Raw genomic sequence first — 16,905 nt, 5'->3', positions numbered from 1 at the left:
AGAGGAGGAGGAGAAAGGCGAAGAAAAAGAGACGGAGCCTGAGAGACGGAGAAAGCGAGAGAGGAAGAAAGAGAGGCAGAAAGGGCGTGTTTCTGGCTCTGCGTTTCCCCTCCCCTTTCTCAGGTCCCTCGCTCCGGCTCTGCGCGCTCTTCGGCTGCAGCTCTCTCCGGGCGAAGCTGGGAATTGGGTGGGATTATACCGAGCAGCCCCGCCGCTGCCGCTCGCAGAGCCCGGCTTGGAGAGGGCGGGGGTTCCCCTCCGTCAGCAGCGCCGGGCGCCCCCAGCCTCGTCGCGCTCTCCGCCTCGCTCTCCCCGGCGTGGGGCCGGGAGACGCCGGCAGCATCGGGAGCTTCCCGTTCAGGGCGCCGTGGTCCGCGCCCCGCGCCCGCAGCCCCCAGCCCGGCCCCGGAGGGGCGCCCCCTCCCCTCCCCCCTTCGGCGCGCGGGGGCCCGGCCCGTTTCCGCCCTCCCGGGGCTGCGAGACCGGCCCCGGCCGCCCGGCCGCGGGTAGCTCCAGCCATGGGCTCGGGGCGCGTGCCTGGGCTCTGCCTGATCGTCCTGCTGGTCCACGCCCGTGCCGCCCAGCACAGCAAAGCCGCGCAAGGTAAGGAAAGAGGGACGCGCGGCCGCGGGGCTGCCGGGGCTGCGGGGCCCGAGGGCGGGAGTGCGATTTCCTAGGGGCAGGGCAGGTGCTGGGAAGCGTGCTGCTGTCAGGACCGGGCACTATGCACCGGCACTCCGCGGCTGAGGACCAGACCTTTGGGCGCTGCGTCCCGGGAGAAAGACTGGAGGAGCCAGGGGAGGCACGGATGAGTGAGAAGTTTGGGGGGCCTTGGGCAGAAGTGACCGCGCACCTCAGAATTCTGCCTACTTCACTGCCACCCTAGCATCCTCGAAAGACTTCTTGTCCTCCAAAAGTACGAGAGAGTCTTCTGTTCTCTCAAACTGCCAGAAACATAAGTTGTGGCCTGGAGAAACTGAGAATGAAAAGTTTAAAGCCACGCTATAGGTTTCTTCCTCTCACCCCAAACCCTCACGCAGAGTTAGACAGAAATGTCGAAGTTGTTGTCTTATCAGTAGAAAAATGATAAAGAAAAATAGGATTTTTTTGTGGAAAAACTGGCTCGCCTCTCATATCATGGTAGTCAGCTGAAGGAGAGAAGAAAATTTCTGTGACTGGCTTCCTGCAAGAATGTTGCACTTCTGCCTCTTTGGGGGGAAATCTTTCCTCTTGCATGGCTTTCATTTCTTATCATAATATTTATTTATTAAGGCCTCGGGTTTCCAATTCCATTTAAATCCAGGTCAGAATTGCATTGAAATAACAAAGTAAAATTCCTGGCTGGGGAGCTCTGACAGATCCCTCTAGGAATTAAAGAGAGAGACAGGGAGGCCCTCCCGCCCCCATCGCTGACCCCAGGCTCTCGCTCAGCCAGTCCCAAGGCTGTGCTGGCAGAAACCAGGCTGGTGGGCTACAGTTCTCTTGGGGACAGCCTCCCCTCCCCCTTGACCTCTTGCTGCACCCTTCCCCCACCGTGTCCTCACCCAGAAAGAGATTTATATGGACAAAAAGAAAATTCCTCCTGGCGAGGCTTTGCCCCGGAGGGTATGGTTCTGTCTAGTATCCCAGGGGCTCCTGAAACCAAGCTGGGGTGTGGAGGTGGCTGGGCCAGAAGGGAAAGTTGAACTTGGGAGTTGGGAAAGCCTGAGTCTCTGACAGTCAGGTCGCTGTGTCCTGAGGCCGGAGCACTTGGCTCTTAAGCTGCACTTTGTGCTGGAGGGTCTCCCACTCTGTTAAAAAGAAGGTGCTATATCTGTGCCATCCCCTTCTCCCAAAACACGGCCTCTTCAAATACCCCCTTCCTCCTCCAACCTGTCCTTTCACAGAACCAAAACACTAGAGACCCTCAGCTGTCAAATACCAGACCTCACCCCCGCCCCATTCCAACCCCAAACTGCTGCTTCTCCAGTCCTGGTTCCAGACAGCCCACTACCACTGCCACCCCCAGCCTGGACGCAGCCCCTCTCCCACTGTGGATTTGCTTGTGTTTTCATAAACAAAGCTGGCTTTTGTGGTGCATGCTGACTTACTCATAACATGGAATTAGCTAGGGAGTTTAGTCTGAAGGAAGGAACAGATTTCATGCAGGAATCTAGAGACAAGATAAGGACCTCTTTCAAGTTAGAGCCAGTATCTGTAGTGGCCTAATGAGACTGGGGAGCTGGGGGCAAATGGGGGAGCAAGCAGCATATTCAAGGGGGTTCCCGCAGCAGATGAAGACTCCTAGAAGGGACAGGTACCATCAAGCCAAGGCTTTCAAGCCTTGGAGATGAGCCCATCATCAGGGAAGAAAGGACTCAGAATCCCTCCAAGGTACTCCAGGCCTCCCTCTTTCATCAGATGCTGCTGGGTGCTGTGGAAAATGAAGCTGGAGTGAAGGCCCCTGCCCTCAAGGAACTTACAGTTTAATAAGAGTAGTTTCGTCCACTGCTTATCTCACATTCAGGCCACACTTCCTCTGACCTGGCTGTCATTAGCTTTGCATCTTCCTTCTTCCTGATCCCCGAGTTCACCGGACATGGAATTGAAGGCCTGTCATTTCAGCTACTTTTGACTGCTATTCAGGAAATTTATCAACATGGTCTGCCAGAGCTTGCCAAACAACAGGTTTCCTGGAATGTCTCTGGGCACAATCCGCAGGCCAGTGCCACAGGAAAGACAAGTACTGACCAGGCAGGGCAGCCTTACAGAGTGCCGTGGACATCCCTCGCTCCCAAACACACCTCCTCGGCATCCCCAGTACCAGAAGGGTTGCCTGTAATGCCACATGCATTTACACGAGGCTCTAGCAATTCTTTAAAATATAAACCCTTGGCAAGTATCTATCACAGTTACTATATCTCTGGGGTATCTGGTACTCTGTTTCTTTTCTCCAGATATTGGAGGCGGGGGACCAAATTGGTGTGGAATGGGGAAGAGGGGAGGGATCAGGGAGGGAGCCCTGAGTGTGCAGGTGAGTGAGTGTGTGTGTGTGTTTCACAGGGTCACCACAGGTGACACAGCTGGGAATCTGTGTCTATTGTGACTTAGTCGTTAAGTGTGAATACGGATGTTTTTAGTGTCTTCGAGAACTGTGTGTGGATGAGTGGGTGGGTAAGCTTGTGTGACTGGGAGTAAGCAAGCATGAGGGTACATGGTTTTGAGTGTTTTTCTAAGTGCCTGTCTGTGTATTTTAAAGTAGACAGACTGGATAACCAAGATAATAGTTAACTTAAAAGCATTAATTTGCTTTTTTTTGGGGGGGGGGGCGGGGGGACAAGCAGCAGTGGTTAAAAAGGCCTAATCCTGGTGTAGGGCTCAGGTTACAGCTGAATGAAAAGGTCTCCTGGCCTCCGGGGAAAACTTGTCCCCAGGAGGGGCTCCGGGAGAGCCAGCCTGGCCGTTTCGTTTACCTGGTTGTTTTCTCTCCTCATTAGGGATAGACTTTTGATAAAGTCGTGTATTTAGAGTTTCCAAGTAACACCATCCCTGGGACTGAGAGCGTTCATCTGGCTGCAAACAGTGTCTCTCTGTCTCCGTGCGTCTCTCCGGGTCTCTGTCTGGGTGTATGTGTGTCTCTCTCTTTCTTTCCCCCACCCCTCTTTTCCTCTTTAATGTGGCTGTTTCCTCTCCTCCCCGCTTCCCTGGGCTCCTGTGGCCAGCTCTTACAGTGAGGGGACTGTTCCTTTTAGCCCCTCCCTCCAAAATATGAAATGAAAACCATAACCGTGTCAGCGGGTGAGGGTGGCCCCATGGGCAGCCGGGTATTGCCCATGCCCCATTCAGGCCACACTGGGGAGAGAGTCAGTCCCCACTCTTGGAGCCTGATGATCTTCAATCAGTTCCCGCTAAGCCCGCCCACCCCCCTTTTCCAGAGGGTAGAGAAGGGGGTGGACTCCTCAGAAATTCCTCAGGAATCCCTCTGACCTCTCTTCTCTCAGTGATATGTCCCCTGGGGGAGGGAACCTGGTTGATGTTGGGGGGGGGGGCTTTTCACTTCTTACCCCTCATCTCCTTGAGTCTCTACAGGGCGAAATGAGAGAGAGGGGACTAGAAGACACGAGAGCCAGAATTATTACAGGCAGAGAAAGAAGAAAGTTATCAGCAACCCCCAAATGAGATTGTTTTCTGAAACCTTCAGGAATCTGAGAGCATGAGAACCGGTTTGAGATGTGAGCGGCTGGGACCTGTTGTAAAAGGAGCCGGCCCTGGATGTGAGTTTGGGAATGTGAGGTGTGCATTCACGGGTGTGTGAGCGTGCGTGTGCATGACTCAGGGTGTGTGTGTGTGTGTGTGTGTGTGTGTGTGTGTATGCACACGCACACACGCAAGGCTCCTGTGAGGGGAAAAAGGAAGCGAGGCAATGTGCATTTTATTTTCGTTGGAGAAGTAAGGAAGTGGAATGGCTTGGTCCAGTGCCTTGTCCTGGTGTGGGGGAAGGGACTGGATGGCTTCAGACCCTCTTGAAAAGATGGAGGTGGAGGAGCTTTGCTGCCTAAACTCACCTCAGTCCCTGCCCCCGGGCTCTGATCCCCCAGTGTCAGGGTGTGGGCCTCCTCTGATGTCCTGTACCCCTAGCACATGACCGCTTATAAGAAAGAGTCCCTGTCAGGGCTGGAAACGGTGGAGCTGCTCTGAGGCTGGCAGTGCCGGAAAGAGGCCCAGACCTGGGGACAGCCTCTTCAGGCTCAGTCATAAGACAGGAGTCGGAAACAGAGAGACTGCTGGTCTTTGGGGTGGGGGGGCGGGGGAGGGCTGCGGAAAGTGATGCAACTGACAACCCAGGGATGTTTGAGGGGCAGGGGCGCTAGTCACCTGGGCTAAGAGGGGACCTGGATCCTCAACCTCTCCCCCAATGGTCCCTCTGTCCCCAGACTGGCTGCTGTCCTCCTATACCTACGTATCACTAGCCCCAAATGGCATGGGGTGGAGAGTATGGTGCCCGTGGGTTTACGTAAATGCAGACAGAGCCTAAGGATTGGAGCTTCTGAGGAAGTAATTGAAAGTCTCTTGCTCTCTTATAAAATAGACTAGAGCATCAGTAGGGTCCCTGTCAGCGCTGAGATGCTGCACATCTCTTCAGAATCCTTCCTGCTGAAGGCAGAAGAGACTATAGCGAGCCTCAGTCCTGTGGCCGCCTCCCCAGGCTCCTCCCCGACTCTCAGGCCCTCTTCTCCCTGGGCCTTGCCCCACTGCTCCCTGCCCAAGTCTGTGTTGCTTGGCTCCTCTTCCTTTCTTCCCCTACCCCAGTTTCCTGGGGCCCCCAAAACCTGATAGTCCTTGCTCTGTCCTTAAATGGGGTATTTCCCCCTGGAAATAGCCTCTGCAGAACAAGTGTTTCTGTGTGTGTGAATGTGTGAGCATCCAACAGCGTTGGGAAGTGGAGCTTAAGTGTTTGTGTTCCGGGAACTGAATATTACCTGGGTGAGGCCCCAGGGCCCCAGGCCTTGCTCCCACACCATATATTCTCAGCTCAAAGGCTAGCTCTCTGCCTTCCGCTCCAAACTAGACATCTCCCCTTTACAGACCAAGGCACTGTTTCCTAGTTGCCCCAGGATGCTTCGATTTGGCCCCACAGGCGGGATGATGACTTAACAGGGCGCGGTGGCTCCCACTCTTACCTATGGTTTCCCTGTGGCTGTAACCATAGCCCTAGAGAGCTGGGGGTTTGGATTTCTGAGCCCCAGGCCAGGGGCTGTCGACATCTGGTCACTGGTGACAAGCGGAGGAAAGACCTGGGCAGGAGCTGCTGGGCGAGAGGGGAGATCCAGAATAAGGAACCAGATCTCAGGAATCCCTGGGTGAAGGTGGTTTGTCAGGAGATGTGGGCATGGGGGTGGGGTGGGAGAAGGGGGGCGCTTACAGGGTAGACCCTGGGAAGCAGGTTTACAGAGAGGACGTTTTTACAAGTTTCTAATTATATTTATTTGGAGTTTTCCTCTGGCGGTTTGAAGCTGTTAACAGCAGGAACCTGTATCCCTGGTGTTTGTTTTTGTTTCTAACCAGCTGCTTGGCCCAGCTCAGTGAATCCAAGGGCTGGAGACACCTGCCCACTGCCGCACTGCCCACCCCTTCCTCACTGCAGCCCTGTCTGCACCCACCGCGCTGCACCACTCAGCCCTGCCTTCCTTCCTGCTGCCCCATGCCACAGCCTCAGAGCACCCGTGCCTGCTGCTAATTCCCCACCAGGCCGGCCCATGGCTATGCAGGGATGTTGGCTTCTCGTGGAGTCGTGGAGTCGGGGTGGGAGGGGGCACAACAACAGTGAAGGCATGGGTTCCTCCCTCAGGTGTTTAAGAAGACCGTGTGTCGGAGGGAGCCCTGGACTGGGAGCACCGGTCCTGACTGCACTAGCTGTTTGCTCTTTCCCGGGATACACTCTCCGGGCTTGTTCTTCATCTATATAATGAGAGGCAGGACCGTTTAAAGACCAAATGAAGTAACATGTGAAACAGCCTTGCACCCTTAATGGAATTATACATCATCGTCTGACATCATCATCCTTTATGTTGTTTTTTGTTTGTTTGTTTGTTTTTTGTTTGTTTGTTTTTGTTGTTTGTTTCAGGTGTACAGAACAATGCAATAGTTATCCTTTTCACCCCTCACACAGAAACAACCCCCCTCCCCCATCTACTGCCCTCCCACCCCCGATATCATGATTATCTATTACAATTCCATTGACTCCATTCCCACACTCTACTCCATGTCCCGTGACTATATGTATATATAATTATAGTTGACATACAATATTATTCAACATCAGCTTCAGAAATACAGTGCAGTGGTCAGGCCTCTACACTGACTATGAAGTGGTCTCCCTAACAAGACTTGAGTCCATCCATTCTTTATGTTGTTATTCTGCCCATCAATTTAGAGAGTAAGACTGATACTTATGAAGCTGGAAGCTGCCTCTGTCCAGGGCCTGCCTCCCTGCCCCTCCTTCTCCAATGCTTTCTGTTCTTTCCTCCCTGCCTCCATCCACTACCCCCACCCTACCCATTCTCTAAAGGCCTTTGACTCAGGGTTGTTGGTTTAGTCCACCCTGAGAGGGAGAAAGTTCTTGTCCATTTAAAAGTACATTCAAATGAGCCAAGAGCTGGATTAAGGATAAGGTAGGACTTCAGAGAGAAGCTCATCAGGGCCCCCTGATGGGTGATGAGGCTCTCAGTTTCAGCCCCACTCCCTTCCAATCACCAAGCCGCAGTTGCTTTTCCTGGCTCTTCAGTTGAACAGGCCAAGCTTGTGTAAGCGGGAAGGGTACTTTTTTTAAAAGAAGGAAGTGCTCTGTCTCCTCTCCTTGGGGTCATCTGTGTGGTTTCCTGGACTCTCTAGGCCTCCCTCAGCCCTGCCTGGGCTTTGTCCAGGCTGAGGAGGGGCCCAGGCTCCAGCTGAGGTGACAGAGTCTTAGCCCAGTTCAAAATCAAGACGACTCGTTGAGAAGCCAGAGTTGGGAAGGTGGGCTCCCCCTACTTGCCCTTTGGTCTGGAGGTAGAGCAGGCGTGCGAGTTCGCAGGTACGTGCTGCCCAGCTTATCCCAGCTGCTGTTCAGGTTTCAAGGACTCAGAAGCCATGGCCTTGGGGAGCGTACCGCTTCCGTAGGAAGATAATACACGTACACTAAAAGTTAAGTGATGGCACAAGCTTGCATATAAGAAGCATCACAAGATAGTGATTGGTCAGGCACTCAGAGAGCCTGACAGTAAGGAGTTAAAAGAAAGAGCAGAGCAGAGAACGCTGGAACAGCCACAGGTAGCTTCCCAGCAGTGGCACCTGTGCTGGGTCCTCAATGATGGGTGAGATTTGAAGGCGCCGAAGGAGAGGAAAATAGAGTGAGGTGGCACACCAGACATTTTTGGGCTAACCTGGGGCCAGAAGGATGTCACAGCCATGTGGGCACATGAGGACACCAGGCAGGCTGCTTTGGACCTTCTCACTGGGAAGGTCTATCTCCAGCATATTTGCCCATAACTCCCCCACCCCCTGGGAGTGGTTAGGTAACTACCGTGGTAATGTTTAAGGGCAGGAGACCCTACCTAGGGGTGTCTGCTTACCCTGCTCAGCCTGCATTCCTGCTCATTTCCTTTTGCTGTTATTCCTGAGCTGGACCTGAGCAAAATCTTAAAGTAGATGAAGTGTTTCCTTGGAGGTCCCCGTGTTTCCCTTTTGGGGTCTACTTCCCCATCCTCAGACAGGAACCTTAGGCCTACCTGTGTTATCATAATCCCCCTTTTCTGGTGAGCCCTCTCACCCGCACACCCCACCCACGTCCTACCCCTCCTCCCTCCGTGTAGCCGAGTTTCAGGAGTGCTCTGCCAGGCACTGAAGCAGATCCAGAGGACATGCAGGATGGCGCTGGGAAAAGCTACTGCAGTGACAGGCCTGTGCGTTCATGCCAGGAGAGGGTGAGGCAGGGAGGTCATGGCTCATCTGTAGTGTCTGCAGCCGCCACTCTCCCCAAGTTCAGCTTCTGATCTAGCCCAGTGCCGGGGGTGGGGGTACAGGCGTGAAAGGATAGCCTCCACAAAGAATGCTGGATGGCAGCCTTTCGGTTCCCAGCTGGCCCCTCACCCACTTCACCTTCCTCCTCACTCAGCATGGAGTGAGGTAGGCAGTGGAGCAGGTATCTTCAGGGATCTGTCTCCCCCAGAGTCCCTGTTCATGCCTCCCCTGGTGCTACATTTTCCCACACCAGGCCTGAAATGGGGCTCTGATAAGGAGAAGTGGGGAGAAGAGTGGGGTTCAGAAAGGATACTGGGAAGAATGTTGGAGAGGAGGACTAAAAATAGTGAACCTTTACTGAGCACTTACTATATACCTGCACTGCCGTGCTAAGTACCTGATAAGTATTAACTCATTTGATGCTCACGGCAGCCCCACAAGGAGGTGCTATTTTTATGATTCCCATTTACAGAGGAGGGAGCCGGAGAGTTCAGAGACTGGCCCAGGACCACGCCGCCATGGGTGGAGCTGGCATTGGAACTGACACAGTATCACTCCAGAACCCCTTTTCTCAAACAGCCTGTCATGTCGCTGCCTGGCTGTCTTCCCAGCATGAGCAATCTATTCACATTTCCTGAACTGGGAAAAGGAAAACAGACAGCAGCCCAGCCTTATCCTAGAGGTCCTCATGCAACCGGCTGAGGAAAGTGCCTGGACGGTCACACTTCTGAAAGGTCCCCAGGGAGTCCCAGCGTGCAGCCAGTGTTGAGAACCACAGGTCTAAGCCAACCCATGCCCAGCACCATCAGCTGGCTTGTCAGGCCAGCCAATAAACACCTGCCCCCTGAGAGAACAGGCTGAGATGAGGCCATGCCCGTGGGTGCTGGTGGGATTCCTGTACGGACCAATTGTGCGAAGGAGGTCTGAAAGAACAAACTGGCAAAAGGAGGAGACGCTGGATGTAATTTGGGGCCCTATTTCAGAGCCCTGTTTTAGGCCTGCTCTGCTTCAAAAGTTTCCAACCAAACAGTCGAAGGGTCCCTTCCACAGTGAGTGACCAGCCAAATGAGGAAGGTGGGCCATGCCACGCGAGAAGACTTTAAAGCCTTAGCAGAGCAACTCAGCAGTAGCTGTAAGTGAGCCGAGGCAAACCGAGCCCTCTGGGGCCAGGAACCCACCAGGAATAGGGCTTGCCAGGGAGAGCTTTGGGGAAGACAGTTTTGAGCCAGATTTGGGAAGCTGTTCACAGTGTGACTAGAAGAGAAAAGGACTGCATCTCAGATGTGACGAATGCAATGTGTGTGAACGTGTCGAAAGAGGTGGAATGGTTAGTTGTTGTAGAGGTTATAGAAGGAATAGGGGGAAGATAAAGTCTCCCAGAGCAGAAAGACTGCTGGAGAGGGATGAACATTATGACCAGGGAGATAAGGGAGAGAAACATGATGGCGCTGAAAGCCCAGTTGCTGGAAAGGCCTAAAGGCTCTGCCAGGAGCCTGGGTCGGCTGCAGTCAGCATCAGGATCCACTTTAGTACTGGTGAGCATTGAATTGGGAGCAAAAGAAAGAGCTAGGAGGGCCGGCCGAGTGGCTCAGTTGGTTAAGAGCTCGCTTAAGAGTTTGAGCTCTGAGCAACAGCGGTTCGAGTCCAGCCCAAGCTGAGCAGCCACTGAGCTGCCAACAGGTAGCAGGATNTATAAAAAGAGATGAATTATGTGTCCAGGAAGGCTGCAGTGCATAATTCTTGCTCTCTTTAATGTCAGCGAGCCCCGGACAAGTTTTCAGGGACAAACGAGCAGTTAATATAGATTATATATATTCAACCTTAACTATCACTTTATGACCCAGAAACTCCTAGATTTCTAAGCCAGTATTACAAATCAATTTGCTATCACATTTATTTTTATTTTACTCACCTGATTATACCCTGCAAAATAAAATGAAAAGACCAAGACAGTATATTGTGTCATTTATCCTCTTTGGAACCAATAAAACATGCACCCCGTCTACTTATCCAGCAAATAATAACTGAGCACATTCACTGTGCCAGGCACTTTATTAGTTACAAACGGTGTCTATGCTGCCCCTGACTTCTCAAAAGTACCTTTCTATCTATCACAGTCCTGTATGAGAGTTTGTGAACTCTCAAAATGACACTTGTTGATTATCTCCTGTTATGATGTCTGGGTTAAAAAAAAAAAAAAGAAAAGAAAGAGCTAGGAGCCAGGGTAGCCCGATGCTGACACTAATGAAGCACCAGCTGTTCCGAGACGGGGGGTACCTCTGAGATGGCCCCAGAAGAGGAGCTTGCAGATGAGTCCCAGTCACCCTGCGGGCTGCTGGGGGAGGGATGGAGAGACACAGAGGAGAGCGCCAGGCAGGATGAACAGGGTGATTATGAGTCACTGGGATTGTCCAGGGCTCCGTGCCTGCCCCTGAGACTCCCAAGGGTTACCGCAGGGAAGGGGGGGGTCATCATCCAGTCCCTCCTCCTCCAGAGATCCAACAAGAGCATATAAGACTAAGCCTAAAGCCATGCAAAGTTTGGAATTCGTTGTTAAAACATATTTTCCCCCACCATGGAGAACATGTTTAAATGTGGGGACACTGAATAAGGCCCAGCTCTAGGTGCCTTGCCTTTCTTTGCACATTTAACCACACTTGGTATTTCCTCTTCTGTCTAGTGTTTATCCAGACTCCAAAACTCAACTTGAACCCCACTCCTCGGGAAGTTTCTTTGGTCCACCCAGGCCCAGGGGTACCCCTTTTCCAGAGCTCCTAGAGCAGTTTCGTCCCATAGGACTTCCTGTGACGCTGAGACTATCCCATATCTGCGCTGTCCGCTGTGGTAGCCGTTAGGCCACATGTGGCGATTTAGAACTTGGCCTGTGGCTGATGCAACTGAGGAACTGAATTTGAAATTAAATTGAAATAGCCACATGTGCCTAGTGGCTGCCATCTTACACAGCATAGCCCCCGAGCATCTGTTGTCTGAACCAGTGATTTTATACTTACCATCTCAAGCTTCCATATATTGGGGACCTACTGTCCACCAGGCACTCGATTAGGTCCTTTACACAAATTGTCTCACGCCTGTTCACAGCCTCTCGTGAAGAGGTATCATCATCCCCAGTTTAAGGAGAAAGAAGTCAAAGAATCAGAAAAACCTCCCTAAAGAGTGGTACAGCTGGACTTGGATCTGGGCCTGACTGGTTCAAGAGTGGAGGCTCTTCTTATGATAGTACATTTCTTTTTAAGATTTTATTAGGGAATTGCGGGCAGGGAACAGCACTGGGGAATCGGGGAAGGGGAACAGACAAGTTGCTGTCCTTTTTGTTCTTCAGTCTAGTTGTGGAGGACGTTGCTTCACTGGCCCATGTTGGTATTATCATTGCGCTCTTCCCGGCTGAGGCAGTTGCTCGCCAGCCATTGGACGGCCACTCACGGCGGCTCACGAAAGCTCATGCCAGCTGCCCGCCAGCCCACTGCAGCCTACGCCGTCGCAGGCAATTCACGGCAGCCCAGCTCCAGGTTGAGCTGTTGTTTGCCATGGTAGCTGTAGAGGGCGCAGCGTCACTGGCCGTCATATGTGGGATCCAAACTGGGGCCCTGCTGCTCAGAGCTGGTGTCCCAAGCCAACTGTTAACCAACGCGCCGCTCGGCCGGCCCAATAGTACATTTCTTAGTACCATTTTCTCTTCATCAGTTGGACAGAGTGATTCTCCACACAACCTCTCCCTCTCTACAGAGGGTCCTCATGCCTCTCTTGTGAACTAATCTGCCCTGATCCCCCTTCTCCATTCTCTCACTTTGGGATGACTTCCCGGGGGTGGGGGGGCCAGCAGGCAGACACCATGACTGCAGGGCCTGAGTGAGCTGCAGAAGAAGTGTGAATTATGCAATTAGAGTCACTGGCCACAGTAGACTGCTGGACTGCGGCAAAGGAGTCCAAGAGAGCTGGAGGGTAGAGTGCAGAGCTGAAAAGAAGCCTACAGATTGGAGGCAGGGTGTTTGGGGGCACTCTTCCAAATTTTACTTCTCTTCTTAGCCCCAGGACGTCTCCTCAGCCCTGCCTCTCAAAGTACTTCTTGAAATATGAAAGCAGAGGACAGTTAACTGTTTCAAGCCAGGACTCACGGGTGTCTAGACTTTGGCATGATTACTGGTCCACTCATTCATTCAGTAAAAAACAGATGAAGTACCTTAGGATTTGGATTCCATAAGTCATGGATAAGGCCTGAGAATCTGCATTTTAACAAAATCCAGGCAATTCCACGTTCCGCAGATCACACCTGGAAGTTAGTCTTGATTTCAAATCTTTCTTTTACTTGCAGTTTGCTACTTATACACTATCTTGGGTTTGCCAGTTCACAGCTAGAAATAGTCTCTTCTTCCTCTGATCTTCCCTTTAGCAGAGATTCTCAAGCCTGGCTGCATCCTAGACTCATCTGAAGAGCTTTAGAAAACTGCTGGTGTACAGGCCTCAGCCCAGACTAGTTGACCAGCGTCCTTGGGGTGGCACTCGGATATCTCTTGGGGGAGTTGACTCTGACGTGCAGCCAGGGTCGAGGACCCCTTCAGCTCACCTCTAATGCCTTCGTGGCATCCAGCCACATCCTGCTTCGTGTTACTTACTTGTGTCTCCTTTTGGGTGGGCTGGGTCACCTCTGAGCCTCCCCGGCCTTTCACAACCACCTTACACAGCATTTTCAACCGAAGGAAACATTTCCCTCTATTTCAGTTCAGCTTTAGGGGCACCATAACATTGCCCCAGAAGTTGGAGTCTTTTGCCCAAAGGCGATAAATGATTCTTGTTCCTCTGTCCCTTCTGAACCATGCTCTTTTGGCTCGATCTTGGGTGGCCTCTTCCTTTTTGCACAGCTGGGAGAGAGGCACCTCATGTCAGAGTGGGGGCCAGGAGAGAGTGGAGCACCTGACGTGAGATGGAAGAGCTCAGGGTGGTGGGGTGGATGGGCCTGCCTGAGTCAGCTGGAGAGCCAAGGGCTGCACTTATCGGACTGCAGGCTGTTGGTGCCAGTCCCCGCCAGCTCCTGGTCCCCGGTGTTGACAGCACAGAGGCTGAGGGAAATCTCCCAGGATGGAACTTCTTTCCTGTGAAGATTTTGGCGCCGTGGTGGGCAAGTGGAAGCAGGCCTGGTCTCAGGCAGAACCGTGAAGCAGATGAGGATTCCTCAGAGGCCATCTCCCTTCCTTCCTCCCTTAATTACCGGTGGCCACTGGACCGTGGCCCCTTTCCCAGAGGCCACGGTCCCCCATGCCTTTTCTTTTCCCCTCCCTCTAAGCTTGCTCCTAAGAAAGGTAAACTAATTCACATTAAGTTGAATATTTCTAATCAAGTTAAGTGTGCTACCCAGGCTCAGGGTTTTTGTTTGTTTTTAAATCAAAGAGGAGTGTTTCAAATGATGGAATTTTAGCTGTCATTGTGGATTAAGTATTTTTGAGGGAAGTGGGGGGTACTTTCTGAATTCCTGAAATTACAGAGGCGGGCCCCTGCTTCTGGAGGGGTCGCTGTCTCTGCTTTAGAGGAGAGGGGATTTTGCCCCTGGGGAACCGCCTTCAAGACGCTCTTTGGGAGGCACCAACAGAGGGTCTCATGTACTCCCTCTGCCCCTGCCAGATGTGGATGAGTGTGTGGAGGGGACTGACAACTGCCACATTGATGCTATCTGCCAGAACACCCCACGGTCCTACAAGTGCATCTGCAAGTCTGGCTACACGGGAGATGGCAAACACTGCAAAGGTGAGGCTGGGCGGGCATCTGGAGAAGGGGGGCTGCGGAGAGGAGAAGCCCTGCCACTGCCCGCAGTTGGCCACACTGTGCGCTGCATTAAGGCCTGCAGTCCCTGCTGGCTTGGGGAAGGAGGTTGGGGGTGGCACTCTTTCTTCCCAGAGAGGACGCCATTTTCTAATTTGCACAAAGGCACCGTATAGGTTAGCGGAGGGAGACCCTGGTTGGAAGAGTTCACAGCCAGACAAACCAGGCTGGGTGGGGAGATCAGAATCATGGAACGATGGCCTGAGGTTCCCTGACGTTGGAACCTCCATCTTTAGACTCTTGCACCATGCCCACAAAGGATGATAACAGACCATTTATCCCAGGGGAAATTTATACTGTAAACAAACACATCTTTCCCTCATAATTAAAGCAATGCAACAAACGAAAGCAGTGTTGAGATGTTATTTTAAGTTTATGACCTTCAGCGTTGATAAGAATTCAGTGGACAAGGTACACTGGTTAATTCCGGGTGATGTTATAAATTGAAAAGTGATTTTGTCATAGCTAGCAGGAATCCGAAAAGGCATTTAAATATATATATATATATATATATATATATATATATATATATATATATATATCCTTTGACCCAGGAACTTTTACTCTTAGGAACTTACTCAAAGGAAATTCAAAGAAACAAAGTAATATATGGGAGAAGGTGTTCTCTGGTGCATTATTTATGACAGGGAAATAAATGGAAGGAATCTAACAATAGAGAAAAATTATGACATAGCAACGCAATGGGATAGTCTGCAAGCGTGGATGGTGGTATTATAATTAGAAAGACTGGGTGGAAACGTGAAAATGTTTATGACTTAAGTTTGGATGAAATGCGAAATGGCTTGTAGGCTATGAAAGTAACTAAACACACACACACACACACACACACACACACACACACACACACAGAGAAGTGATGTATTTCTTAAAACCACCACAAGGCTGAGCTCTGGGGAGGACAGTGCGGGGGGGGCCCCCAGGTGGGTCCAGCTGCCTCAGCTCCCCTTTACCCACAGATGTGGATGAGTGCGAACGAGAGGATAATGCAGGTTGTGTGCACGACTGTGTCAACATCCCTGGCAATTACCGATGTACCTGCTATGACGGATTCCACCTGGCACATGACGGACACAACTGCCTGGGTGAGCAAGGGAGAGGGGGGTCTTGTGGGGAAAGAGTTGTTTTCAGCGTTTCCCATTTCCCAGGCAAGGAGTGGAAAGTGACCCAAGAGCTGCATTCCCACAAAACAGAGAACAAGGTCAGCCTCCCCTTTAAGGGCTGAGATAATCATGCTGGAGGATGAAAAACATCAGAGGAGATGCTGCCAGAAATGCTCCCAGGGCAAAGACCAGGAGATGACAGCAGTGGGTTCAGCCACGGGGTGGAGCGTGGTGGGAAGGTGATTTGGCTGCAGACAGACCCTGGCTCTGCTGCTCAGCATCTGTGGGGCCTTGGGCAAATCAGCTATCTCTGGGAATCGCAGCTTCCTCATCTCTCAAGTGGGGATGGTAATGTCCCACTCAAAGGGCTTCTGGGTGAATCACCATGAGGACACGTGCAAAGAGCCATGTACAATCCTTAGCACATAGCGGGTGCTCAATAAACAGGAAGAATGTCATCCATGCTGCTGCTGCTTTCCGGTGCCCGGGGGACCTTTGACCCTTAAAGGTTGGTTTTCTAGCTCTTCCTGCTCCTCACTTCTGGGACCTCAGTCTGACCTGATCTTTTCTGTCCTGGGAGCTGGATCAGAAAGAGGAGAACTGGATCAGAGAGGGAACTAAACTCAACTTTGGTTTCTGTCATTTGGAAAATTACTGGGACCATGTCGGATGTTTCCTCAAGTAGAAAAACTGAAGCCCATAGTAGAAAAGGATTTGAGATGTGAACCCAGGCGTCCTTCCCCAAATTCTTTCTCTCTGGTGCCAAAACAGACATAGGAGACTGGAAGAATAGAAGACCAGGAAAGGAAGAGAAGCGAGAAGAGCAGGCTAGGCTGCTCTCCTACCCTCCACCTGACCACACAGACCAGTTACCTGAGGTCCCACTGGCCTAGGAGAGCCTTCTTACCACAGAGCTGCCTCTAAACCCAGTCACATTCCATCCTTGGACCAGGCTTACAGGTTTCCACTCCTAACCCAGGCCTCTAAACCCCGATTCCTGCTGGGCCCTTACCTGCAGCCCTGGCCACCTCTCTTACCACTGTAGCTACCAGGGAAGGACCAGGACAGTGAGTTGCCTACAGGACTTCAAACATCAGCTTCTGAGTTCTTTGGTTGCCTTTGACCTCTCTCTAGGCCCCTGATTCTCATCAAGTCTGGTTTCCTTATAAAACCAGAAGAAGGATAAGAGAATGAATAGGGTTCAAAGTCTCAACCCTACTTTTGGCTTTTAGGGGAACCTTGAGTAAGTCATCCATGTCCCACGTAAGCCTCAGTTTTCCCACTGAGCATTGGAAGAAAGAACTTTTTGCTACTAGAGTAGCAAAGTCACAAGGTTGGACTAGAAGGGAACAAAGAAGAACAGAAGGTAGGATGGGGCAAGAGTGGGAAGACAGGGATGGGGAGAAGTCGGGAGTGTAGCGACAGAGGTGAGGGACAGGAATGAGGCAAAGGAAGGGATACCTTCTCAGCTTTC

General features: G+C 51.8%; 1 protein-coding gene across 2 annotated transcripts in view; it reads left to right on the top strand.

Moving 5' to 3' along the window:
• Positions 1–518: 518 nt before the first annotated feature.
• SCUBE3 (signal peptide, CUB domain and EGF like domain containing 3) overlaps positions 519–16,905 on the top strand; it is a 38,177-nt gene continuing 21,790 nt past the window's right edge. For both annotated transcript variants that reach the window (XM_019660831.1, XM_019660830.1), the window contains exons 1-3: positions 519–603; positions 14,113–14,235; positions 15,288–15,413. In XM_019660831.1, the coding sequence (XP_019516376.1) occupies positions 519–603; positions 14,113–14,235; positions 15,288–15,413 (334 nt within the window). The remainder of the gene's footprint in view (positions 604–14,112; positions 14,236–15,287; positions 15,414–16,905) is intronic.

The sequence above is a fragment of the Hipposideros armiger genome, unplaced genomic scaffold (assembly GCF_001890085.2).
Source record: "Hipposideros armiger isolate ML-2016 unplaced genomic scaffold, ASM189008v1 scaffold_331, whole genome shotgun sequence".
In the NCBI taxonomy this organism is placed as follows: domain Eukaryota; kingdom Metazoa; phylum Chordata; class Mammalia; order Chiroptera; family Hipposideridae; genus Hipposideros; species Hipposideros armiger.
Note: the sequence above shows the minus strand (reverse complement) of the source record. Positions and strands in the feature narration are given on the sequence as shown.